General features: G+C 45.0%; 1 protein-coding gene across 1 annotated transcript in view; it reads left to right on the forward strand.

The window, feature by feature from the left end:
- Positions 1–26,404, forward strand: part of TPH2 (tryptophan hydroxylase 2) — a 90,877-nt gene that overhangs the window by 56,222 nt on the left and 8,251 nt on the right. Inside the window, exon 9 of the mRNA XM_075919425.2 lies at positions 22,559–22,654. Coding sequence (XP_075775540.1) covers positions 22,559–22,654 — 96 coding nt within the window. The remainder of the gene's footprint in view (positions 1–22,558; positions 22,655–26,404) is intronic.

Raw genomic sequence — 26,404 nt, forward strand, 5'->3', positions numbered from 1 at the left:
TACATTGGTTGCTATTTCTAATATTATATATATTTATTGACTGCAATGTTGCAACAAAACCCCCACAATAGCAGAGATTTCTTTTTAAAAATGCAGCCATGTACATCAGAGTTAAATTCTCTCCTACAGGTTGGACCTCTCTGGTCCGACACCCTTGGGACCTGACTGATCCTGAATGAGGGAATTTGCCAGAGCAGAGGAGGACTCTGCTGCTAGTCCCAGCTGCCCCCCTGCCGGGCTGCTGCGGTCCCGGCAGCCTGGACTTCCCCGGCTCCAGCCCCCCTATCAGGGCTGACGAATCCCTTGCCCCAGCCTCAGTATCGGGGCTGCATCCCTGGCCCTGGCCCTGCTGTCGGGGCTGCTGCATCTCCAGCCCCAACCCCACTATCACAGCTGCCATTTCTCTGGCCCTGGCCCCACTACTGTGGCTGCTGGGTCTCTGGCCCCAGCCCTGCTACCACAGCTGCTGCAACTGCCACATCCCCGGCCCTGCTACTGGGGCTGCCGCGGCCCCTGCTACATTACCAGGGCTCTGGCGCCAGTCCCAGATCCATCTCTGCCAGGCTTCAAGCTACCAGCCCTCTTGCTACTGGGGCTTCCAGCCAGGATTCCCTGGTCCAGGAACACTTGGAACATCCAGGAACATCCTGCTGGACCATGGATGTTGCCGGATGAGGGAGTCTCGGTATTGGGAGGCCCAATCTGTAGTAATGACTTTAAGCTGCAAATACCCATTGGATCGAAATTAGTGGGAAACACAAGAGACTATCAGCATGGAATCTGACCCTTACTATTAATAATTGCACTTGTAGCTGATCACTTCCTTATTATTCTGCCTTATTATTATTCATATTAAATAATACTGTAGCACTTTGAGGTTCCAGCAGAAATTGGGACCCCACTGTGCTAAGCACTGTACAAACACTGTACAAAGCTGTGTCTACATTGGGCAACTTATTCCGGAAAATCAGCTGCTTTTCCGGAATAAGCTGCAAGCTGTCTACACTGGCCCTTGAATTTCTGGAAAAGCAACGATGCTCTACTGTACAAAATCAGCCGCTATTCCGGAAAAACTATTCTGCTCCCGCTCGGGCATAAGTCCTTATTCCGGAACACTGTTCCGAAAAAGGGCCAGTATAGACAGCCCAGTAGTCTTTTCCGGAAAAGCGCGTCTACATTGGCCACAGACGCTTTTCCGGAAAAAGGGCTTTTCCGGAAAAGCAGCCTGCCAATGTAGACACTCCTTTTCCGGAAAAACTGAAAACGGAATAGTATTCCGTTTTAAGCAGTTCCGGAAATTCATGCCAGTGTAGACACAGCCATAGTGATAGACAGTCCTTGTTTTGAACAGGCTAGATAGGCAAGACAGCAAAGTATGGGAAGGGAAACAGGCACAGTCGCACATCAAATGAGTGGCAGAGCTGAGATTAGAACCTAAGTGTTCTGGATCCCAGCTCAGCGCTCTCAACAAGTGACTAGGACACTCCTTTCTGCAAGTTTTAGAAAGGGAGAATTCTGCAGTGTTATTTTTAATCTCAGACATCACCCAGTCAGCTGGGTAGACTGTGTATAATTTTGACCAGGAAACTGCCAAGGAAAATGTGAGTAACTGTAATTAGTGGAAGGCTTGAACAAAACGAGGTTCATGTTGTCTGAATGTTGTCAGTGTCAGATGGATTTGTGACAGGAATGACTTTTTCTTCTGTCTTCCTGATCTTGCCCTTAGACTGACTTCTGAGCATTTCTGCCAAGTTTATGTGCCATGCCATGGAATAGTAGGTTATTGAGTAAACCCTAGGCACTAAAGAAGTGATTTTCAAAGTGTGGTCCACAGACCAGTCTTGCAAGTGGGCCATGGGCGTGGGCTTGCGCCCTCCCCCCCACAGAGGGGAGCCTGTGCTGACACTCCAGCCAGGTCTGCCCCTGCGAGGTTGGAGGTCCAGCACCAGCTTCCTTCTGCTGGGGCAGGAGACTCGCAGGCTGGATCCAGCCTGCGGTGGAAGGAAGTGGCTCTACGTGCTGCCTCTCCCCTTCCTCTTGGCTGGGGGAAGGGCGGCACAGAAAACTGCTTGCCTGGAGGCTTTCCCTGCTGCTCCCATTGGCCAGGGGGCAGTGACTGGGAGCTGTGGGAGCCACGGTAAATGCCCTTCACTCCCCTCCCACTGAAACCCTATATCCCTAGCCTGCTCCTGCATCCTCTCTCCTGCCCAGACCTTGCACGCCTCCTCCTACCCATACCCTCACCCGTAGCCCATCCCTGACCCAACCTCCCAGCCAGAACCCCCACTTTCAGTCCACTCCTACACCCTACCTCCCAGACAGACCCCATACTCCCATTCTCTCCTGCACCCATTTTGTCATCATGGGTAGTTGGCTGGTGATCCACAGAAAGGTCTGCATCGAGCTAGGTGGACCACGAGCCAAAAAGCTTGGAAACCGCTGCACTAAAGCAAGCACTGTGATACTGTTATACACCCCAGCGAATTCCTTGAGTTTGACGTGGATGTGAACTTGCAATCCATGCATAAGGCTGATCCTACTATTCTATTTAGGAAGCTGGGTGCACTTCATTATCTGTAGGGATTCCTTCTCCGTGGAGGATGTATTCACACAGGCTTGGCTAACCTGTGTCTAAAGGAAAGGCTGTTTATTGGATAATCTATGACTGTCATCTAGTCAAAACAGCTCGCTTGTAAGGCAGAAGCAAAGAGGATTCTAGTAAGAATTTAAAATATGAACCAATTTAATACTGAGAAAATGAGCATTGGGCTGGTTAGTTCTTAAAAACACTTCCCTTGAGAATTACTCCTGAATTTTTCAGCTTCTGCTAGATTTTGTCTAGTTTCTTATGTCTGTCAGCTGCTGGGAGAGCAGAGACATGCTTCCACTTGGGCCTAAGGAGAAAGAGGGTGTAGAGCAGAACATAATGGCAACATTGATGATACTGTAACTTACTAAGTCCCCTGGCACCTTCATATACATGTTGAAAGTGAGAGAGAGAGAGAGAGAGCTCTGTGAAAATGTAATACATGTTTACACTGCTACTTTTTAAATTTTGCATTTAGCCAGAGTGTTGTGCATGTTCAAATCAGTGCTGTGGATGTCTAAGTCACTAAGACTTTATTTGTGTAACATATAATATGGTACATTTACCAGTACAATAAAAATGGCTATTGCTCGAGTCTACAGATGTCAAAGTACGTGGCAAAAGTACATTTTGTGATGCAGCATACTTGCATTTTTATTGTGTTTGTACACTTACTTGCTAAATCTGCAAGATTCAGTTACTCACAGCGATCATTAGTTTGTGTCATTAGTGCAAATAATTGAGGTCTTACTGCAGCAGTGTATAAGTATAAGGCAAAGTGACTGTAGGGATTCCTTCTCTATGGAGGATGTATTACAGTCAGGTGGCAGTGAGTTAACACAAGCATGACTGACCTGTATCTATAGAAAAGGCTGTCTGTTGGCTAGTCTGTGACTGTCATCCATTCAAAACAGCTTTCTTACAATGTAGAAGCAAAGACGATTCTAGTAAAAATTTAAAATATGAAACAATTTGATACTGATTCCCTCACCTGAGAGAATGATCATTGGGTTGGTTAATTCTTAAAAACACTCCCTCATTGCATGAGGAGTACTAGTTAATTCGAGGGAAGGGTTTTGGATCGGTCTACCATGTCTACACACGGCGAGTTATTTCGGGCGACCAGCATTTTAAAATGGTGACCGGCAGCGAATATGCTAATCAAGCACGGGATATTTAAATCCCACACTTCATTAGCAACTTCAGTATGTTTCATTTGCCTCCCTAGCTGGAACTAGGGGGCAAGTGTAGACATACCCTTTGGGAATCACTCCTGGGGAGATAGTGGCAAAGACTCCCTTTACTATTAACATTGCAACATTTATTAACCATGTTAAAAATAGATCCAACCCTACTTCTTCTATGCATGTGTATATGCTATGAAAAGATTACCTAAATGAAAGATGTGCCTATGGATGTTCTACTCCAGTCAATCAGTAAGAAAGCTACTCCTTACCTTAGAAATAAAACCCTTTCATAAATATTACTGCTACCTGGGCCGCCTCTGCCCATCTCTAGAGCATTGCCAGGGATTTTCCTTCTAACTTATACTAGAGTATCAAATGAGTCAAGAAAGAATAAAGGAAAGGTCTGCAAACCTCACATTAGCATCATTAATGTCTGGGGTCTTTCAGTAAGTAATTGCTCCCAAAAGGAAATTCATAGTTGTGTCCACTAAAATAAGTACAAATGTCATCTTTATGTGAAAAGATTCTAAAAATCCATGTTTCCATACAGTTGTGTAATTAGGAGTTTTAGCTTATTGCTGGAAGAAAAAGGGCTCATATTAGTATTCACCACAACTGAGCACTTGTTTTACCACTGTCTAAGTAAGCAAAGACTGGGTACATCAAAATGTACCAACCTGATTCTCCCACCCAGCACATGCTGGATGTTTGCATGTGTGGCTAAAAGAAAGAAGTTAGACCAGGGGTGGGCAATAATTTATAAAATAGGACACTTCAGAAATTTCTGAAGTGGTCCTAGGCCACCCTGGAAGGGGTGGGGACAGGAAACTTCTTGTGCTTTCCCCCCACACCCTGATTGGCCTGGGGTGGGAGAGTGCGAGAATCTTCCCCTTCCCTCCCCTAATCCTGCCCCCTAGAGAGATACTCCAGCTGTTTTAAAACAGCTGGCGGTTCCTTCTATGCGCCCAGCGGGAGGAGACCTCATGTGCTCCCTCTGCCCCCAAGCCAATCAAAGCCTGGGGGTGAGAAAGTGCGCAGTCTCCTCGCCCCCGCAAGAGCGTGCGGCATCTAGAGAGACATGACAGCTGTTTTAAATCAGCTGGCGTGTCTCTAGCCACTGCATGCCCCTGGAAGGGGAGGGGGCAGGATGCAAGAGACTTCGTGCGCTCCCTGCCCCCAGGGCCTGATTGACCTGAGGGCAGGGAGTACGCAAAGCTTCCTTCCTCTTGCCAAAGGCATGCAGCAGCTAGAGATAAATGCTTGCTGTTTTAAAACAGCCAGGGTGTGTCTCTAGCCATTGTATGCTCTTGCAGGGGCGAGGAGACTTCGTGCACTTCCCTGGCCCTAGGCCCCGATTGGCCAAGGGGTGAGGGAGCAGCAGGGCGGCCATGGGCTGGATCCACCTGCTTGGTTGGCCAGATGTGGCCTGTGGAGGGCCTTTTGCTCACTCCTGGGTTAGACAACGGCTGATATCTGTAAGGAGCTGACTATACCTGAGACTTAACTACTTAGTGCTACAGCTTTAAATTATTTCTATTGTCTGTTGTCCTCTTAGTATCAAATGGCACCAAAACTCTGAGTGAAATGTGCTCTTCCAAATTTTTAGTTAAGATCTTTTTTTGGGATTATTAGTCATATTTAGTAGGTAAGAATAAATGGATTAAATATTTGTGGTCCCAATCCTGCCACGATGTAACTGAATGGGTGTTTTGCCAGTGACCTCTGCGCCAAATTCTGTTTTCATTTCCATGTGTGCAGCACCATAAGAGTCAGTATGATTCCTAAGGGTATGTCTACACTACAAAGTTAGTTCAAACTAACGGACGTTAGTTCAAACTAACTTTCCTAGGTGCTACACTAGCGCTCCGTTAGTTCGAATTTAATTCGAACTAGCGGAGCGCTTAGTTCGAACTAGGAAAACCTCATTCCACGAGGATTAAGCCTAGTTCAAACTAGCTAGTTCGAATTAAGGGGTTTGTAGCTCCTTAATTCGAACTAGTGGGAGGCTAGCCTTCCCCAGGTTTCCCTGGTGGCCACTCTGGGCACCACCAGGGAAACTCGTATGCCCCCCTCCCGGTCCCGGACCCCTTAAAGGGCCACGGGCTGGCTACGGTGCCTGTGCCTGGTGCAAGCCTGCCAGCACCCAACCAGCAGACCCTGCACCTGGCACGGATTGAGCCAGCCACCCGATGCCCCCCAGCCCTTCCCCTCTTCCCGGGACCAGGCTGGCGGCTCCCAGGAGCTTGCCCGGGACCGCAAGAGGTGGGCACCCGCCTGGGCTAGTGCGGACATCGTGGACTTCATCCACGATCTCCGCACTAGGCACAGGAAAGTGGCCGGCTAGGGCAGGAGAGCAGCCAGCCTGGCCACCCAGGAGCAGGTGTGCAAGAGAATCAAGGGGGTCCACTGAGACCCCCGACCCTGAGCCCTGAGCTTACAATGGCCGTCCTGGGTCAGACCAAAGGTCCATCTAGCCCAGTAGCCTGTCTGCCGACAGCGGCCAACCCTAGGGACCCTGGAGGGAATGGACCAAAGACAGTGACCAAGCCATTTGTCTCGTGCCATCCCTCTCCAGCCTTCCACAAACCTTGGGCAGGGACACCACTCCTACCCCCTGGCTAATACCACTCCATGGACCCAACCTCCATGACTTGATCTCACTTCCCTTTAAACTCTGTTCTAGTTCTAGCCTTCACAGCCTCCTGCAGCAAGGAGTTCCACATGTTGACTCTTTGCTTTGTGAAGAAGAACTTTCTGTTACTACTTTGAAGCCTGCTACCCATTCTTTTCCTTTGGTGTCCTCTAGTCCTTCTTTATGGGAACTAATGAAGAACTTTTCTGTATGCACCCTCTTCACCCAACTCCTGCTTTTAGAGACTTCTATCCTGTCCCCCCTCCGTCTCCTCTTTTCTAAGCTGAAAAGTCCCAGTCTCTTTAGCCTCTCTTCATATGGGACCTGTTCCCAACCCCTGATCATTTTAGTTGCCCTCCCCTCTCCCAGCCTCTCTCTTCCCCTCTCCCACCTCCTTTTCCCAGTCTCCCCCAGTTTTGTTCAATGAAGACAGATTCCATTTTGGAAGACATGTTATCTTTATTTTGTACATCAAGAAGAGGGGCTAGGGAAGGGTAAGTGGAAGGAGGTGAGGGAGGAATGGGGCACGAGCCCCCGATGGGGAGGACTGGGCTGGCTCTGCGGGCTTCGGGGGGTTGAAGCTCTCCTGCAGCCCCCCAATTGCCCCCTCTCCCCAGATGGCAGCCTGCGGCAAGTGCAGCCGGGCTGATGGTCGAGTGGTGTGATGTGCCCAGTGTGGGTAGTCCAGGCAATCCAAGCCAGGACTGCTTTGCAAGCGGGACACCCCGAGAACTGTTTGTCCAGGGTGGGGGTCGGGACCCTTTAAGCACAGCCCTCGGCTAGCCTGAGACAGCATCTCCACGCTCTAAGTCCTCCTCTGATGCCCTGCCGGCACTGCTTCCGGCCATCCTTAAGCCTGGTTCAGGGTCCACTTAATGTGGACATGCTAGTTCGAATTAGCAAAACGCTAATTCGAACTAGTTTTTTAGTCTGGATCTGTTAGTTCGAATTAGCTTAGTTCGAATTAACTAATTCGAACTAAGTTAGTTTGAATTAACATTGTAGTGTAGACATACCCATACATATATGCATATAAGGATAGAATTTGACTCTGCATTATTAACTTTAATCCATTGCTTACCAAAAAGCAGTGTAGGCCTGTGGGTTTCTACAATAAATGAACTGGATATAGAGAAGTGGTGTTCTAGTGCAACTCTTTCTCTCTCTTTTTAGTCAATACATGATTTACCTACCTTTACTTCTTCCTCTCTTCCATTGTTCTTATTTACCCATCAGTTCTTTCTTTCTTTGTTTCTTGACTCTACTGTTAGTGGTCAACTTCAGTTAGTACTGATTCAGCAGAGTCCGTGAGAGGAAAAGCAAACTCCTGTGAATATCTAGGACAAGAGAAATCCACTATTCCACTAATTAAATTGATGCAACCAGCAGGTCTTCCCACAGTGCTCTGTAGGTATAACTGTCTGTAATGAAGCCTTGTGGCATTTAGTAAGATTGTATTCACTATTAATTCTAGTTGAAAATCATAATGATACAATTGGCCATTTTAAAAATTTCTCACTTTTAAAAAAATTAATCTTTCAGCTTTTGGGGGTTTGCAATTAGGAAACAGTTACTTACACTTTTGGGGTTAATTTGGGCAAATTACAGGATCAACCTTATCTACCTGTCTGTGTGGGATCACTAATGATGACTTAATTGTGATTTTCATATGGGTATTTATTATGCCTCTATTACTAGATCCCAGGTACTGTATATTGTTCAGGTGATTTTGAAAATACAGTGAATTACTACGGTACTTTTTATAATGACACACCTTTGCTCAGCATAACTTTCTTCCACTTTATTGAATACATCCAGATAATCTGTCATTATAAAATTCTGAATGGAAACTCAATTGTGACTCACCAGACTGGCTAATCTGTATTTATGACAGATTTTTCTTACATTCGCTTATGGGGAGATGCTCAACACAGAATTTTTTGAAGGGGCTGTGAAAAACATCTCTTGTTTCGGTATATTTTTAGCAACATAATTAACAGACACTTACAATTTCCCAAGCTTTTATTCCCTCTTGATCTACCCTTCATCTAGAAATGAGTAAAACTGATACCGTTGCACTGTCTTCTATTTTTTCAAAACAGGTTATTCAGAAGCATCAAGAGCCACAGAATATATCTGAAATTCACATAAAATTGGTAAAAAGAACACTGAGTTTCCAACTCTAACTACAACAATAAAACTCCTTGAAATGTGAGATAAAAAAAAACCAAGAAAGTACTCTCTGGTGCTTGAATTAGCTCTTAGGAAATAAATAGTGCAGATTAATATGCTTTTTTAAATGGTGGATAATTATACAGGATTTATCATTATTTTATTAACTTAAATGTATTGGGAAATTAATCATCTTTTTTGTAAACTGAGGTTTTTCTTTTCGTAAAAGAAAATTACCAAAAATATAAGATGTTTTCTCCTGAAATGTGACACACAACCTAGAGCGTTTTGGTAGAGTGAATGGTATCCTTGTTTATTATATTGGACCGTCTTCTGCCTCATAGTTGCCTCCACAGTTTCAGAGCCTGCAAAAATTCCTCAATACTCCCAGGCTCCACAGTCCACAGAGGTCGATCCCAATTCTGAGGAGGTGGTTTCTCCTCATTAGCAGATAAATGAGGCCTTACTCTGCTGACCAAGCCAGATGTTCATGAATCCCATTAACCCTCAGCTAATATGTCAGGGGACGTACTCAGCAGGCTTGGCAACTGTCCTGACACTGTTCCTGAGAGTGCAATTACTGTGGGTGGTAATTGGCCTGGCAGTTTGGTGGGGCACAGTCTGCTCTAGGGAATGACATTGAGGAATCCTCGCATGTATCTAGTGCATCCCCTGAAATTACAGCAGGGCTCTGGCGGTACATTAGCCAAGCATAATATTTAAAGTAGCCCACAGCCTGAAGGAACTGGCATGGGCCAGTGATTCAGAAAGCTTTCTGTTTACTAAGTGTGGTGGTTCTGCCAGTTTCCTTTGGTAGATGTGACTTTGCTTCTTGTGAATCTGTAGAATCTTCCTAATGGTAACACATGCTGCGCTATGAAATAGCCTTCCAAGGGGACTAGGGGAAACTTTAACCTCAATTTGCAACCCTGCTATTGCTCCTTTATGACACTTCTGCAGTGTAAAGAGGCTAGAATGACTTCTTGACATTTTGGGACTTCTTTGGTGGTCTAGGGCAGGTGAAGCAGCCCTACACCCATCTTAGGGTACCTGCAGGAATGTTAGAGGGGGTGGCCAGCGTGTGCTGTACTGTAACTATTTTGGACAACTGGGGTAGTTTACAGGTCACTGCAGAAAGCATCCCTAAATTAGCACCCCCGCAGCTGCATGTAGATGAGGGGAAAGAAGCCTACAGACCACCCGACCAGGAGGATGAGCTTGATGAGGTTTTCTTCAGACAAAGAACAGAAGTTTCCAGATCACTTCAGTTTCTGGAAAATCATGGAGCAAGTCCTTAAGGAATTCATTTTGAAACACTTGGAAGAGAGAAGGGTGATCAGGAACAGTCAACATGGATTCACTAAGGGCAAGTCATGCCTGACCAATCTGATTGCCTTCTACGAGGAGATAACAGGCTTTGTGAATATGGGAAAGTGATGGATGTGATATACTTTTAGCAAAGCTCTTGATACATTCTTCCTCAATATTCTTGCCAGTAAGAAGTACTGATTAGTTGAATGGACTATAAGGTGGACAGAAAGCTGGCTAGATTGTTGGGCTCAATAGGACAGCAGATTGATGTCTAGTTGGCAGCCGGTATCAAGCAGAATGCCCAAGGGGATCAGTCCTGGGGTCAGTTTTGTTCATTATCTTCTTCAATGATCTGGATGAGGGGCTGGATTGCACTGTCAGCAAGTTTGCAGATGACACTAAGATGCGGGGAGAGGCAGATATGCAGGAGGGTAGGGATAGGGTCCAGAGCAAACTTGATAAATTGGAGGATTGGGCCAAAAGAAACCTAATGAGGTTCAACAAGGACAAGTGCAGAGTCCTGCACTTAGGATGTAAGACTCTCAAGCACTGTTTCAGGCTGGGAACCGACTGGCCAAACAGCAGTTCTGAAGAAAGAGACCTGGGAATTCCAGTGGATGAGAAGCTGGAGATGAGTCAACAGTGTGTCCTTGTTACTAAGATAGCTAATGGCATATTGGGATGCATTAGTAGGAACATTGCTAGTAGATAGATGGAAATGATTATTCTCCTCCATTCGGCACTAGTGAAACCACTTCTGGAGTTTTGCATCTGTTTTTGGGTCTCCCACTACAGAAAGGATGTGGATAAATTGGGGTATGTCTACACTACCCTCCTAGTTCGAACTAGGAGGGTAATGTAGGCATACCGCACTTGCAAATGAAGCCCGGGATTTGAATTTCCCGGGCTTCATTTGCATAAGCCGGGCGCCGCCATTTTTAAATCCCGGCTGGTTCGAACCCCGTGCCGCGCGGCTACACGCAGCACGAACTAGGTAGTTTGAACTAGGTTTCCTAGTTCGAACTACCATTACTGCTCGTGGAATGAGGAGTAACGGTAGTTCGAACTAGGAAGCCTAGTTCGAACTACCTAGTTCGTGCCGCGTGTAGCCGCGCGGCACGGGGTTCGAACCAGCCGGGATTTAAAAATGGCGGCGCCCGGCTTATGCAAATGAAGCCCGGGAAATTCAAATCCTGGGCTTCATTTGCAAGTGCGGTATGCCTACATTACCCCACTAGTTCGAACTAGCAGGGTAGTGTAGACATACCCTTGGAGAGTCCAGCGGAGGTCAAAGAAAATCATTATGGGGCTGAAGTACATGCCTTATGAGGAGAGGCTGAGGGAACTGGACTCTCATTTAGTTTGCAGAAGAGAAGAACAAACATGGATTTAATAGTAGGCTTCAACTACATGAATGGGTGCTCCAAAGAGGATGGAGCCAGGCTGTTCTTGGCAAATGATGGTCAGGACAAATGACAAAACAAGAAAAAATGGTCTCGAGTTGGAAAAGCAGTTTCATTAGGAAGGTGGTGAGTGAAGCACTGGAACAGGTTACCTTGGGAGGTGGTAAAATCTCCATCCTTAGTGGTTTTTAAGACCAGGCTTGATAAAACCCTAACTGGAATGATTTAGTTGGGGTTAGTCATGCTTTGACCAGGGGGTTGGACTAGAAGATCTCCTGGGATCTCTTACAAGCCTATGATTCTATGAGAGACAAAAGGTGGCTTAAAGTGATCTGTGCCCACCCACAGTACAGTCTTGGAGCCACCACTGCTTGAGCCATTAAGCTGGATAAACCACTAGAAAATAAGGGAAATCCCAGCAAGCAATGGACTTTAAGGCGACCTTGTCATCCTTTCTAATCTTTAGCATAGGTAGGTTCCAAATTCTGATCTCACTTGGACGTCCAAGGGATTGCACTGGTCTGAGTTCACATCTCTGCTGTATGTATCAAGCTGCTCCATGCTGCATTATGAATCCGAAATTTCAGAGGCACTCTTGAGGTCCCACCCTAGTGCTATACTATATTCAATTATGCATGCATTTGCTATGGAAGTTTTCATCATCATGTCAAGTCACCATTCAAAACAGTGACAGCTTAACGTCCTTGTAAAGAGGTATAGCAGAGCCGTAAAACATTCAGTGAATCTAGCCTCTGCACTGCAAAGGATTCCACTATATCAACTCTGGCATGCCAGGCAGCACAGGCTGTGGGCGGACAGAGATGACACGTTTACCTAGTTTATTTGTTTTAGCTTGACGTTCAGAGGATCCCATCTTTTGGAGTCCCGAAGAGGATGTTGAAAAGCCTGATTCTGCCTCTCCCGAGTGAACAGTGAGAACTCCTGTGGACAGCTAAAACTGAAGCAACAACTTGAAAAAACAAATGAGCATAAGCTTATTCCAGCTCCTGTAGTGAATGCTGAATATGAAATCTTGTTACACATTGTAAAGTGAATTGGAAAGAGTGCTGTTCATTATTGCATCTCGTTCATTCTTAATAACACCATCAAAAATTAATAAACCTTAAGCCCCACGTCTTGGGAGCTGCTGTAGATAAGAGTCAAATGACAGGGAAATGAAGCCAGGAAGAGCAAAGCCTTTGGGCTTCAATGCAGTACTTTTAACAAATGCTCTAAGCAGCAGCTCATAGGAGACTTTCATTGGTTTTATCTACTTGTCCTGACGTTGCGCTGCAGACCTGCCACTTAATTAGCATGAACAAATGTGAGGTTCTTTTTCTTACTGTTCTGTGCTATGCCAACAGCAGCTCAGGGTAATATACTGGTGGAGGTTTGGGCTTTTCCTAGTCTCCTGAGTGACACTGGAAACAATATTGAGTGCCAGTCTGAACTGGATCATTTGAGGGCACTTCCTGTTTGCATGGTAGTTACAGGCAGTCCCCGGGTTACGTACAAGATAGGGACTGTAGGTTTGTTCTTAAGTTGAATCTGTATGTAAGTCGGAACTGGCATCCAGATTCAGCCGCTGCTGAAACTGATCAGTTTCAACAGCGGCTGAATCTGGACACCAGTTCCGACTTGCATACAGATTCAACTTAAGAATCCCAGGCGTCCCCAAGTCAGCTGCTGCTGAAACTGATCAGCAGCTGATTCCAGGAAGCCCGGGGCAGAGCAACCGTGATGACTACTCTGAGTAGGCTTAGTTTTCTTATTTAGAAATGCTGTAGGCTATGAATAGGGTCACTCTTTTTTTTTTAGCAGAAGTAAGCAAATAATCCATAATGAATAATTTATTCATTGAATTTTGCTTCTCATTCTGTTGTGAAGTATTCATGAGCACATCGTGAAATTCTTTGATGTATTTGTTCAAAATTATGCATGAATTTCTAAGCAAAGATTTTTCCTATATAAAGAACTGCCAGGGAGACTTGACTGCTTGATATTCAATTGCCAACACTTAGTTACATAAGTCACATATTCTATCTCTTTCCTAATTAGGATGACCTGTTGTATGTAACTAACTAACACAGTGTGAATTTTAAATTTAGAATATTTCTATCAAATGTGCAACTCATAATTCACTTTTGGTGAATATTGAGGGCTTTGCAATAAACAGTGGATGTTTGCAAACCTGTAAAGCTCAGTGGGGCAGAAAGCCAACAAGAAAAGGTCACAAAAATTATGTTTGAAATTCTAGCAATATTTGTAGGAAAATTGTTCAGGTATCACATTTTCTGTAACTTTCAGGCTTAAACTGGACTGAAGCAATTTTTTTAAGTTTCCCTGTTGCATATAACTATCTACTAGTTCTCTGAGCCATGCAGTCCTCAGATTAGCAGTTTTACAGATAACAAGCCTAAGCTTTCCTCCTCATCCATGGAGAAGGCAAGAATTTTCCTTTGCATGATAATCTGATTGAGTAATGCATGAAAATACCCTCTCAAGCAGTTGATCAACTGGAATGATCAACAACTGAAAAACACTTCATAGGCCCTCATCCTGCAGCTATACACATCAATAATTTTGTCTTAAATACTACTATGCATGGGTGCAAACCTGCTGACATAAGTTAGGATTAGTCCCTAAAATATCACCTTAGACAATTCCTGAATAGGTATTTGTGGGGCATGGTAAAAGTCAAATGTCATGCACAATGTGGAAGATTATTAAAAGTAAATATCAGTTTCTGAAGCTGTAACAATGGAAGACTATCAGAGGGGTAGTTGTGTTAGTCTATAACTTAAAAAAACTTAAAAAACTAAGAGTGGTCCTATAGCACCGTAGAGACTGATAAAACATGTGGATGGTATCATGAACTTTTGTGAGCATCTGCTATCTGAAGAAGTGGGTTGTGCCCATGAAAGCTCACGATATTATCTATATGTTTTGTTAGTCCCTAAGCCATAGTCTACATTAGGGAGTGATTTTGAAATAACCAGCCCGTTATTTCAAAATAATATTTCAAAATAATGGGCTCGGTAGTCTGGATGCTACGCTTGTTATTTCAAAATAAGGGGAGTCATTTCAAAATAACAAGTGGAGCATCCACACTACTAAGCCTGTTATTTTGAAATAATGGACTGGTTATCATATACAGTAAAACTCCATTAGTCCGGCATGCAATGCTCCGGGACTCCTGATGGTCCGGCACCATCAGGAACCCGGAAGTGCTGGGGCAGCCGGACAGGCTTCCCCCATTCGGCTGCTGCTGAAACTGACCAGCAGCTGAATCGGGGAAGCCGGGAGCAGAGCAGCTGGGGTGCTGCCGGGTTGGTCTCGTAGCGCTGCCCCTCGGGGCTGCGGGACCAACCCGGCAGCACCCCAGCTGCCCTTGGGGACTCCTAGGGCAGAGAAGCTGGAGTGCTGCCGGGTTGGTCCCGCAGCGCCAAAGGACGGCGCTGCGGGACCAACCCGGCAGGACCCCAGATGCTCTGCCCCAGGGGTCCCCAAGTCAGCCGCTGCTGAAACAGATCAGCGGCTGATTCCAGGAAGCTCCGGGCAGAGCAACTCTGCCCCAGGCTTCCTGGAATCAGCCGCTGATCTGTTTCAGCAGCGGCTGAATCGGGGACCCCTGGGGCAGAGCAGTTGGGGTCCTGCCGGGTTGGTCCCGCAGCGCCGTCCTTTGGCGCTGCGGGACCAACCCGGCAGCACTCTAGCTGCTCTGTCCCAGGCGTCCCCAAGAGCAGCTGGAGTGCTGCTGGGTTGGTGCCGTAGTGCCGCCCCTTGGCGCTGCGGGACCAACCGGGCAGCACCCCAGCTGCTCTATTGCAGGCATCCCCGATTCAGCTGCTGCTGAAACTGACCAGCAGCAGCTGAATCAGGGACGCCTGGGGCAGAGCCGGACTATCGTAAGGGGGGGCTATGAGGGGTCTGGGGTGGCATCCCCTCCCACCCCACTCCAGACCCCTCATAGCCCCCCCTTCTGATAGTCCGGCATATCTGATAATCCGGCACCCCCTGGGTCCTAAAGGTGCCGGATTATCGGAAGTTTACTGTATATAGTAGCCCAGTGTCTGAGAGTCTGTAATGCTGAAATGCTGGCTGTTCCCTCTGGGCGGCCCGTGCTGCATGGGGAGTGCAGGGCCCAAATGGCCGCTTGTGCCGCTTGCTCCCCCGTGGTGGCCTGGCTGAGTGGCGCAGAAGTCAGCCAAGCGCCACGGCAGGAGGGGAAGAGGGGCGGGGCGGTGACGTGTATGGCCAGGAGGCAGGGCCTGGCTGTGTATGTCACTGCCCCGCCCTTTTTCGCCTCCCGCCGTGGCGCTCGGCTGACTTCTGCGCTGCTCAGCCAGGCCGCTGTGTGGGAGCTAGTGGCGCAAGCGACCATTTGGGCTCCATGCCCCCCATACAGCACGGGGAGTGCGGAGCCCAAACGGCCATTTGGGCTCCGCGGTCCCCTGAGTGAGAGGCAGGAGGGGAACGAGAGAGACAAAGAGAAGCAGGAGGTGGAGGAGAGCTGAGAGAGAGAGAGGGGGAGGCAGTAGGAGGAGGAGAGAGAGAGAGACGGAGCGAGAGACCGGAGGCTCAGGAGAGAAGACCGACGTGGAGGAGAGACTGGAAAATCCCGTCTTATGACGGGCTAATTGGCTAGTTTTGAAATAATAACTCCTGCTTTCCACGAGGAATAACACTTATTTCAAAATAGTTATTTCAAAATAGCAGTAATGTGAACGCTCCACTGCTGCTATTTTGAAATAAATACTCCCCAGAGTAATTTAATCTAATTGCTTCCTGGGGCTCTAAGTCAAGGTAGAGCATCTACATTAACAGAGCCTGCTTCGGACTAATTTTGAGGCTTCCCTGTGCTGTGGACATGCTATTTTGAAATCAGGTTTTTTTAAAATAACTTGTTTTTAAGGGTTTTTTTAAAATGGAAAACTATGTTATAATGGGACAGAGAGATTTTCACATAAGCCAGCTTCTGAAATGGTGATTGAAGAACATTACCCTCTGATCAGATGTCAGCAGGCTATGTGAAATAAATTGGTGGCCTCAGCCCAGGTCCTAGCAGAGAGAGAGAGAGTGTGGGTGGGTAACCAACACATAACTGGCATACTACTGGGGGAAACACTGAAATGTATGAAATGTTACAAAGGGGAGTTTTCAAAGCTATGAAGACTAGGTAGATGCTCCATTCCCATGAAAAGTGAATGGAAATTGGGCATCCAACTCCCATTTTTGTCTTTGAAAAGTTTCTCTTTCAATTTTAATGACAAATCCTTTCCCACTAGCTCTAATTGACATGGGTGTTGGGAGCCCTCTGCAGAGAGAGGTACCTCTACAACAAGCTTGTATATTGGCTGGAAATTCTGTCAGATCTTGCACTGCCAATGTCATTGTCCTATAAGTAAACAGAGTGTGCCCGTCTTTGGTACCTCACACTGTCCATGTGCACTACTAGCAATTGTCTTCTGTAGTCTTAAGTCAAATGTACCTAAATAAGTAATCTAAAAATAAATCCATATTGACCTGTAGCTGTGCTATATACTGGATCTTCAGACACAGCCTTGAACACCACCTCTCTGGTTCTTTGTTTTTTCATTTCTTTTAAAATCCTGAAGGTTTTGACCCTTCACTTCATCTTCTCACTTTGCTGATTTTGGTCATAAGTGGAATTTCAAGCAAAGGCTTTTCAAGGATCAGCAGGGGAATGCAGAAGGATAAACTTTCTGCTTCTGTGAATCATCCTGCTGCTCCTGAGGCTTGCTGTTTGCATTGATCATTCCCCCAGGAAATCATCATCACAGAGCTCTAATAGAATAAGCTCCCCGCCTGCCTATCTTGCATTCCAGGGCTTCTTCCAGAAGTCAGTGGCAGTGTTTCCAATTATTTCAATGAGAGCTAGAACAGGTCCCTAATACAGAGTATCTATCCCTGTGATCTCCAAGAGCTGCTATAGAATCCCGTGTAATGGTAATATTTATCATTGCTGCAGTAAACACAACCAGCAATGCTGTTGAATGGAGGCATTTGATCATTACTTCTCTTCTCTTCTCATCTCTTCTCTTTTTTTTTTTTTGAAGGGAAGGAGAAGAGACAACTAAAGAGAAGGGCGGAAAGGTTACTGAAAGAATGCATTGATGAGGGCTGTTTTGCTTAAGAGTGTATTTTAATGTAAAATTTTAAATCCTTATTTACAGTTTTAATGTGTTTGTGTTTCCTTTCATTGTAAATTATCCGTGGGAGGAGCGGGCACCAGCATGGAGACTGGGCGGTAGAAAGCAAACAGAGAGAGTGAGCGAGGGTGTTGAGGCAGGAATTAAAGAGGAGTGAAATCACTGGGTATGCAGAAAGAAGCCAGGCTGTTCCAGGCACAGAGGCTTGGAGTAAGGGATGGGAAAGCACACAAGCACCCATCAGTAGAAGGAAGTATGCAACGTAGTATAGAGCACAGGAGGAAGAGCCTCCAGAGCTAGGATTTGGGCTGAAGCAGAACAGTGCAGCTCTCCAAAGGGGAGGCCATCTTGCTGTAGAAAGAGTCAGGAAGCTAGTGGAGGAAACTGAGGAGAGACGGACATGGTTGGAGCCACAGGGCAGGAAGATGAATGTAGACTGGATAAATTGCAGGCCATCCTTTTGAAACCAGAGAGCCACATTTTTTGTATGTGTTACTATGTCTGCATGCACAAATTGAGTGATTTTGCACAGCAAGCAGCATTGTTCATTCAATAACTCAAACAGCATTTGCATTTGTAACATTTGTGCAGACATAGCAGTTAACCATGCAGGTGTAGACATACAATTGTACACATATAGTTATGCCTCTGGTTTTTAAACTTGGTGGAACAGTTGTTCAAAGCCTGCAAGATACACTGGATCTTCAGCATTGGTGATGATGTAGTGCTGACTAATGACTGAAGATGGCAGCATTGTGTGAACTATCTTGCTTTCTTACTTAACAAATTAGAGACATCTTGAAAGATATATATTGATATATTGTAGCTGTTGCATATGGCAAATGTAGCCCAACACCAGCTTTTCATTTAAAGGGTTTTTCTTAATGTGTAACATTGCCATAAATTAGTAGTAGGCAGATACCCATTATATTTTACCATCTGGTCATTTTAGATATGTTTGAATTAAATAAGTTACACAGAGAATATAGGATTTCCAATACAAATTTTGCTAATACAAAAAAAAATCTCTCCTTTTAGCATGTGCATGCTTGTAAAAGTTATTCCTTTTATATTTATAACACTTCTTGCAATTCGATAGCACCTGCCATGCAGGGATCTCAAATAGTTTTACAAATAAATATAATTTGTTGCAACTCTAAACACCCCTGCCTGATAGGAACATATTATTATCACCATTTTACAAAGGGAGAAATATATACAGGGACATTAGGGGCTAGTTTTTTATACTCATCTGCCTGTGCCCAATGTATGATTTAAAGCTACTTAATTTGTGTGAGAAATCAAGTATAAGCTTTGTTATCTGGCATTCATGAGGCATGGGGGTTGCTGGTTAATCAAATATGCTGGTTCTTCAAGCTTTACACCAGTGCTCACCAACCAGTAGATCAGGAATCTACCAGTAGATCTTGGAGCCTCTGACAGTGATCTTGACTGGTTTGGCCAGGAAGCTATCAAGTTCTAGCACTTCAGTTGCCCCACCACCCACTGTCTTGCTGCTCCTGCCCTCTGCCTTGGAGCTGCCCCCCTGGGAGCCTCCTGCTTGTTGTGCAGGGTGTGGGAGGGAGAAGGGGGGGTGCTGACATCAGGGTGTCCCTCCTTCCCCCTCTCCTCTAGCCTGTCTCCACACAGAGAAAAAGGGATGGAGGGAGCTTGGCAATGCAAATCTCTGTCACACAAAGACGCAATGTCCTTCGTTCTCATCTCCTGGCCCAACTCATGTGGCGGGCAGTTGTTACTTTTTTTAGTGCTTGCGAAGTGTGTTATTTTTTGGTTTCTGACTGGTTTGTGCATTTCATAATTTTCATTTCTCTCTCATGCTTAAATTTAATTATTTGAGCAGTGAGTTCTAAAATGCCTAACCTGTCCTGGCTGAAGTAATTATCCCTGTGGTAACTGTTGCTCCTGGAGGTGGCTTGCATGTCCCTGCAGCCTTTGAGAAAGGTAGAGCAAGGGGTCACCACCTGCTGTCCTTGCCTGCAGATACCACTCCTGCAGCTCCCATTGATCAATAATAGGGAACCAGGGCCAGTAGAAGCTGTGGGCTCAGTGCCTGTAGATGAGGGGCAGCACATGGCACCATGGAGCCATTGCTGTACATGCCAGCTGCTTTCAGGAGTGGTGCAGGACCAGGGCAGGAGTAAGCCTGCCTTAACCCCACTGTTCCACCACCTGGGAGCTGTCTCTGTTAAGTGGTGCCCAACCAGAGCCTGCTTCCTGGATCCCTGTCCCAGTCCTGAATCCCCTTTTGCACCCAATCTCCTGCCCCAGATGTGAATTTTCCTGCACTGAAATTCCTTCCCAGAGCTTGCACCTAGAACCCCCTTCTACATCCCAATCCCCCACCTTGGGCTCAGCCTGGAGCCCCTCCCACACTTGAACCATTTGGCCCAAGACCAGAGCCTGCACTCCAACCACCTACCCCAGCCTGGTGAAAGTGAATGAGGTTTTGGAGGAAGGGAGATGGAGTGATCAGGGTGAGGCCTTGGAGAAGTGGTGGAACAGGAGTGGGGCCTCAAAGAAGGGGCGGGAAGGAAGTGGGGTAAGGGTAGTTGGGTTTGAGGTAGATCTTGCATTGCACTTATATTGAATAATTGAACTTGTGGTTACAAAGTTTGGAGACCACTGCTTTATACCAATGGTTCATGAATCTTTCACTGTATACTAGCCATAGTTACAAGATAGGTTAGATAATATCTGATAATGGCATTATATGTAGCAGCATGACGAGAACAAAATTAACTGCTGAAAGTTTACAAACTTGATTTCCACAAGCATCAGAAAATGTCAAAAAATATGCTGGATAGCTATTGGAATTTTTCTGATTAACTGAAAGGAGGAATTGTATTGCCGTTTCTAACCAGATGCCGGTTAACTGAGTTTTCTGGATATTAAAGTGCCGGATAACACAGCCTGTACTGTATTTATTATTATTTGTTATTTATATTACGGTAGCACTTGGAAACACCAGCAAAGGACAGCATGCTTGGTGCTGTGCAAATAGATGGTGAGAGACAGTCAATGCCCCAAGAATCTTACAGTCTGGTGTTCATGTTGCTTATGGGGCATCTATATGTGAATCAATTGACTTAAAGAAAACCTGCCCAAAGCGCGCAGAAAGCACAGTGCCAGTGGGAGACTCAAGCAGTCCCCTGCTGACCCCATGCTTCCTGCTTTAGAAATGTACATGAGCCCCATGGGGCTTTTGTAAATTTCAAAAACAAAGCTCATGGGGAGCACGGGGCCATGTTCTTGTTATATTTCAAAGGCAGAAGTGCTGCCAGGTCCCCTCTGCCCCCTTGCCTCCCAGATTCTGGTTAACTGAGTTTTCTGGATATTAAAGTGCCGAATAACACTTTCTGGCTCCCCCCAGCACAGGCTCCTGCTCTCCACCTTGCTGATAGAGGCAGCGGGGCAGGGGGGGAATGACTAGTCAAGTCACTAGTTAACTATCTGATAAGCATATGCTTAGTCAACAAGTTGCTTACATCCCTAGTTTTCCATGGTCCCATAAAGTTGTTTACAGCCACCAGTCCTGGCTCTCAGTGTTCTGTGCAATTATTTAGCTCTAATTTACCCCTACATGTCTTCTGAGAGCCCAGTAAGCAGTCAGAGTATGTCTACACTACCACCCTAGTTCGACGAGGAGTAACGGTAGTTTGGAATAGGAAGCCTAATCCGAACTACCTACTCCATGCCGCAGGCATGGAGTCTGAACTAGCGGGGCTTTAAAAATGGCGGCACCCGGCAAGATGCAAATGAAGTCCAGGAAATTCAAATCCCGGGCTTCATTTGCAACTTCGGTTGCCTACATTAATCACCCTAGTTCAAACTAGGGTGGTAGTGTAGACATACCCTCAGGGTGTTGGTAATGCTGCTAGAACATATTCACCTCTGGTGGTTTGGCAAATTCTCTGGTTCAGCACCGGTTAGGTCCCAAGGGTGCCAGACTAGAGAGGTTCAACCTGTAGTCTAATTTGACGTAGACACTTTATTTGGGTGATCAACAACATGTGTTTATCTTTATATGCTGATAAATGGTAAAGAAAAAGTCCTACTATGTAACATCAAAAGCAAACAATTTGTTAGGAGCAGAAGTGATTTGTCTTTTCTCTTCCAGTTTAGGGAGATTGAAAAACCTGTGTTTCCCAAAGGTTTTTGTAATATTTATCATAGTTTTATGTAGTTAATGCAAATTAGATGCAGTTGTTCTTATGCTAATAATTTTCAAAAGTTCTCATCAATAATATTGTTCATACAGTACTAACTGCCCTTCTGGTTTTATGGATTGAATAATTGGAATGGATTGATCAATTGAGTTTACTAGAGGGGCTGTAATTTTCTAATTTAGGAGGCAAGTGACATTTTTCTTCACTTATGGCAAAGTTAGTAAATTCTTATGAACATGAAGGCCCCAATTCAGGAAAGTTCTTAATCATATATTTATGTCTATCTCTAGTCAAGGCAACATTTAAGCATCTGTTCAACTTTAATCCCTTCAGTACCGTGGAAGTCAATGGGTCTTAAACATGTTCTTACAGTTAAGAATATGCTTAAATAGTGTCCTGAACTAGGACCCACACGTAAAATTTTTAGAGGGAGTTAGGTACCTAAAGTTGCAGAGATGGCTATTGGGATTTTCAAAGTGCCCAACCAGGTTAGGCACCAAACTCCCATTGAAATCAGTAGAATTTAAGCACTCAAATAACTTTAAAAATCTAGATTTACATGTCTAACTTTCTTAGGCATTTTTGAAAAGCCTACTCATTACCAATCTGTATCTTTAGGCACCTAGATACCTTTTAATACCTGGCTCTTAGTGACTATAGGAAACCAGAGAAAAAGTAACATTTTGCTAGTTTCCCCCTGTGTATGCCATTTTTATACAGTTCTACTTTACTGCTAACATGACATTTAAAATACGTAACAGTAAGCGTCTTTGATCCAAACTTATTTAAAAAACATGAAAATCTGCGGAAATGGGGTTCTCAAGTGAAAATGGTACTGATTGGTGCTGCTGAAGTGCTTGTCTGCAGGTTCGCTATGCATATTTGTGTACATATCTATTTTCACAGTGCTATTTCTTTACCATCGAATTTGGCATTTGCAAGCAAGAGGGACAACTACGTGCTTATGGGGCAGGACTCCTGTCTTCTATTGGAGAATTAAAGGTATGTGAGTGGATATACTCTGAAAGCTAATATAAGTTACTTACAATGATGGAAATTATTAATGAAGTGTGAATATTTTTATTTAAACAACTGTCAGGTTTTTCATATTGAAGGATTAGTCCCCAAATTGAACAGATATATCACAAAACAAAAATCTTGGGGCGAGGCTGGATCATAAAATCACAGGGTTGGAAGAGACCCCAGGAGGTCATTGAGTCCAAACCCCTGCCCAAAGCAGGACCAACCCAACTAAATCATCCCAGCCAGAGCTTTGTCAATATGGGAATAAAAAACTTCTAGGAATGGAGATTCCACCCGCTCCCTATGGAACCCATTCCAGTGCTTCACCACCCTCCTAGGGAAATAGTTTTTCCTAATATCCAACCTACACCTCCCCCACTATAACTTGAGACCATTGCTTCTTGTTCTGCCATCCGTTACCACTGAGAACAGCCTCTCTCCATCCTTTTTGGAATCTCCCTTCAGGAAGTTGAAGGCTGCTATCAAATTCCCCCTCTCCCCTCTCTGCAGACTAAACGAGCCCAAATCCCTCAGCCTCTCCTTGTAGGTTATGAACTCCAGCCCCATAATCATTTTGGTTGCCCTCCACAGGATCCTCTCCAATGCATCCACATCCTTTCTATAGTGGTGGGGCTCAGAACTGGACACAATACTTCACATGTGGACTCACCAGTGCTGAATAAAGGGGAATAATAACTTCTCTAGGTCTGCTGGAAATGCTCCTCCTAATGCACCCTAATATGCCATTAATCTTCTTGGCTACCAGGGCACACTGTTGATTCATATCCAGCTTCTCATTCACTGTAATCCCTAGGTCCTTTTTGCTGAACTGCTACTTAGCCAGTCGGTCCCCAACCAGTGACAATGCTTGGGATTCTTCGATCCCAAGTGCAGGACTCTGCACTTGTTCTTGTTGAACCTCATCAGATTTCTTTTGGCCCAACCTTGTTTAGGACACTCTGGACCCTATCTTTGCCCTCTAACGTATTTATCTCTTCCCCTATCTTAGTGTCATCCGCAAACTTGCTGAGAGTACAATCCATCCCCTCATCCAGGTCATTAATAAAGATATTGAACAAAACCAGCCCTAGAATCGATCCTTGGGGCACTCCACTTGAAACTGACTGCCAACCAGACATTGAGCCATTGATCACTACCCGTTGGGCCTGACAATCTAGCCAGCTTTCCAGCCACCTTTCAGTCCACTTATCCAATCCATACTTCCTTAACTTGTTGGCAAAAATATTCTGGGAGACTGTATCAAAACCTTGCTAAAGTCAAGGTATATCACATCAACCGACTTCCCCATGTCCAAGAGGCAGTTTCCTCATTATAGAAGCTAATCAGATTGGTCAGGCATGACTTGCCCTTGGTGAATCCATGTTGACTATTCTTAATATATAAACTCTCAACCCTTTTCAAAGCAACACTAAAAATGATGTATGTGCAAATAAATGACATCTATTGATCAGTTTCAAAGGTTAGTCTGCATGCCATAATAATTTTTGCCATAAATCAAATACTTTTCTTCTTATACTACATATGTAACAATATTCATATCCCTTTAGCAATAATAGAGGGGGACTAATTTGCAGCATAAGTTGAGTCACTAAGATTTGGGTTCTGTTATGTGACTTGACGGCACTCATTCAGCTATAGAACATGTAAATGCAAATTATTGTACAATCAATATACTGCCTTCTCTGTGTCTTATTATGCAATTCCTTTACTTCCAGCTGATTGGATTTGTTCACTGCTCAACCCATTAGGCCATCTTATGTCACCCTGTATTATTTCAGGGTTATGTTTTAAATGTTATGTCAATGAACGTTTATCAACTTGTTTTATTAATGAACTTGATATATGAGAAAAATGGGGACAATTTCCTCTTTGAATTATTAAACTGTAAAAATATTACATAAAATAAGTGCAGAAGTACAGCTTTGCAATGATACCTTTCATCAGATAAGAATGAGTGGATACAATTTTCAAAAGTCCTTCAGAGCCAGATTTTCAAACACATTTAGATTTATAGAATCAGAGAAATGTAGGGCAGGGAGGAACCTCAAGGAATCATCAAGTCCAGCCTCTGCACTGAAGCAGGGCCAAGTAAATGTAGATCATCACTAACAGGTGTTAAAAACTCCAATGATGGAAATACCATTACCTACCTTGGAAGATTATTTCAGAGCTTAACTGCCCTTACAAGGAACATTTTCCCTAACATCTAAATCTCCCTTGCTGCAGATAAAGCTTGCTACTTCTTCTTCTAGCTTGAGTGGACATAAAGAACAATAGCTCATAGTGATCTTTATAACACTCCTTTACTTATTTGAAAACTGTTATTAGTCATCTTTTCTTAAGACTACCCAAACCCATTTTCTGTAGCTATTCATTATAGATCAGGTTGGCTAAGCCTTTCACCTATTTTTGTTGCTGGACTCTGTGGCTGTGTCTACACTGGCCACTTATTCCGGAAAATCAGCCGCTTTTCCAGAAAAACTTGCCAGCTGTCTACACTGGCCCCTTGAATTTCCGGAAAAGCACTGACGATTTAATGTAAAATCATCAGTGCTTTTCCAGAAAAACTATGTTGCTCCCGTTCGGGCAAAAGTCTTTTTCCGGAAAACTGTTCCGGAAAAGGGCCAGGGTAGACAGCACAGTAGTGTTTTCCGCAAAAAAACCTCGATCGTGAAAATGATGATCGGGGCTTTTTTGCAGAAAAGCGCGTCTAGATTGGCCAAGGATGCTTTTCCGGAAAAAGTGCTTTTCCGGAAAAGCATCCTGCCAATCTAGACGCGCTTTTCCGAAAATGCTTTTAACAGAAAAGTTTTCCGTTAAAAGCATTTCCGGAAAATCATGCCAGTGTAGATGTAGCCTTTCAGATTTGCCCAAATCTTTCCTTAAGTGTGGAGCCCAGAATGGGACCTAAGCATGCCAACTGAGGCCTCCCCTGTGTCGAGTAAGGTGGGGCAACACCTCCTACGCAGTGGTACAAGTAAAGAAAATTTCTTATTGATAGAGGAGAAGGAAGGTGCAACAACTAGAGGGGGAGACACATGACCTCCCCATATGCCCCCCCAAGTGACTTAGCTCCTCCCACAGCTTGGGACCTACATGCTCTTTCCCTCCTCTCCCCATCCCACTTTATCTGGGAGGGGCTTCTGGCAGTTCTGCTTCTTTCCATGCTGCCCCTCCACCGCGCTGCTGCGCCTGTGCACAGGGCTGAGGGTGGCGTGGAAGTGGGGGAACCAGGGAAAGGAATCAGAACATCAGCAGCTACTACTCCAGATATCGTCGTGCTCCCATCTCTCCCCCCATCAGTCTCTGACCCCAGCCTGTACACAGAGAAGTGGCAGCCAGTTGTGGGGCTGTGGATGGCCAGAAGGGAGACTTTCCGGTATGTCATACCAGCTAAGAATAACTTGGTGGTACAGCATATGGGACCGGCCATATTCCTGTTACATATGGACATGCTCCTGCTAATACACTGTAGAATATTAGCCTGTTTTGCAGCTGTATCGCATTGTTGACTCATATACAATTTGTGATCCACTGTAATTTCCAGATCATTATGACAGTACTATAATGTATTCAGTTATTGCCCATTTTGCTGTCATGCATTTGATTTTTCATTCCTAAGTAAGTACTTTGCACTTGTCTTCATTGTATTTCTTTTTGCTGATTTCAGAGTAATTCTACAGCTTGTCAGGCTCATTTTGGGTTCTC

The sequence above is a fragment of the Pelodiscus sinensis genome, chromosome 1, assembly GCF_052426305.1.
Source record: "Pelodiscus sinensis isolate ZL-2025 chromosome 1, ASM5242630v1, whole genome shotgun sequence".
Classification (NCBI taxonomy): domain Eukaryota; kingdom Metazoa; phylum Chordata; order Testudines; family Trionychidae; genus Pelodiscus; species Pelodiscus sinensis.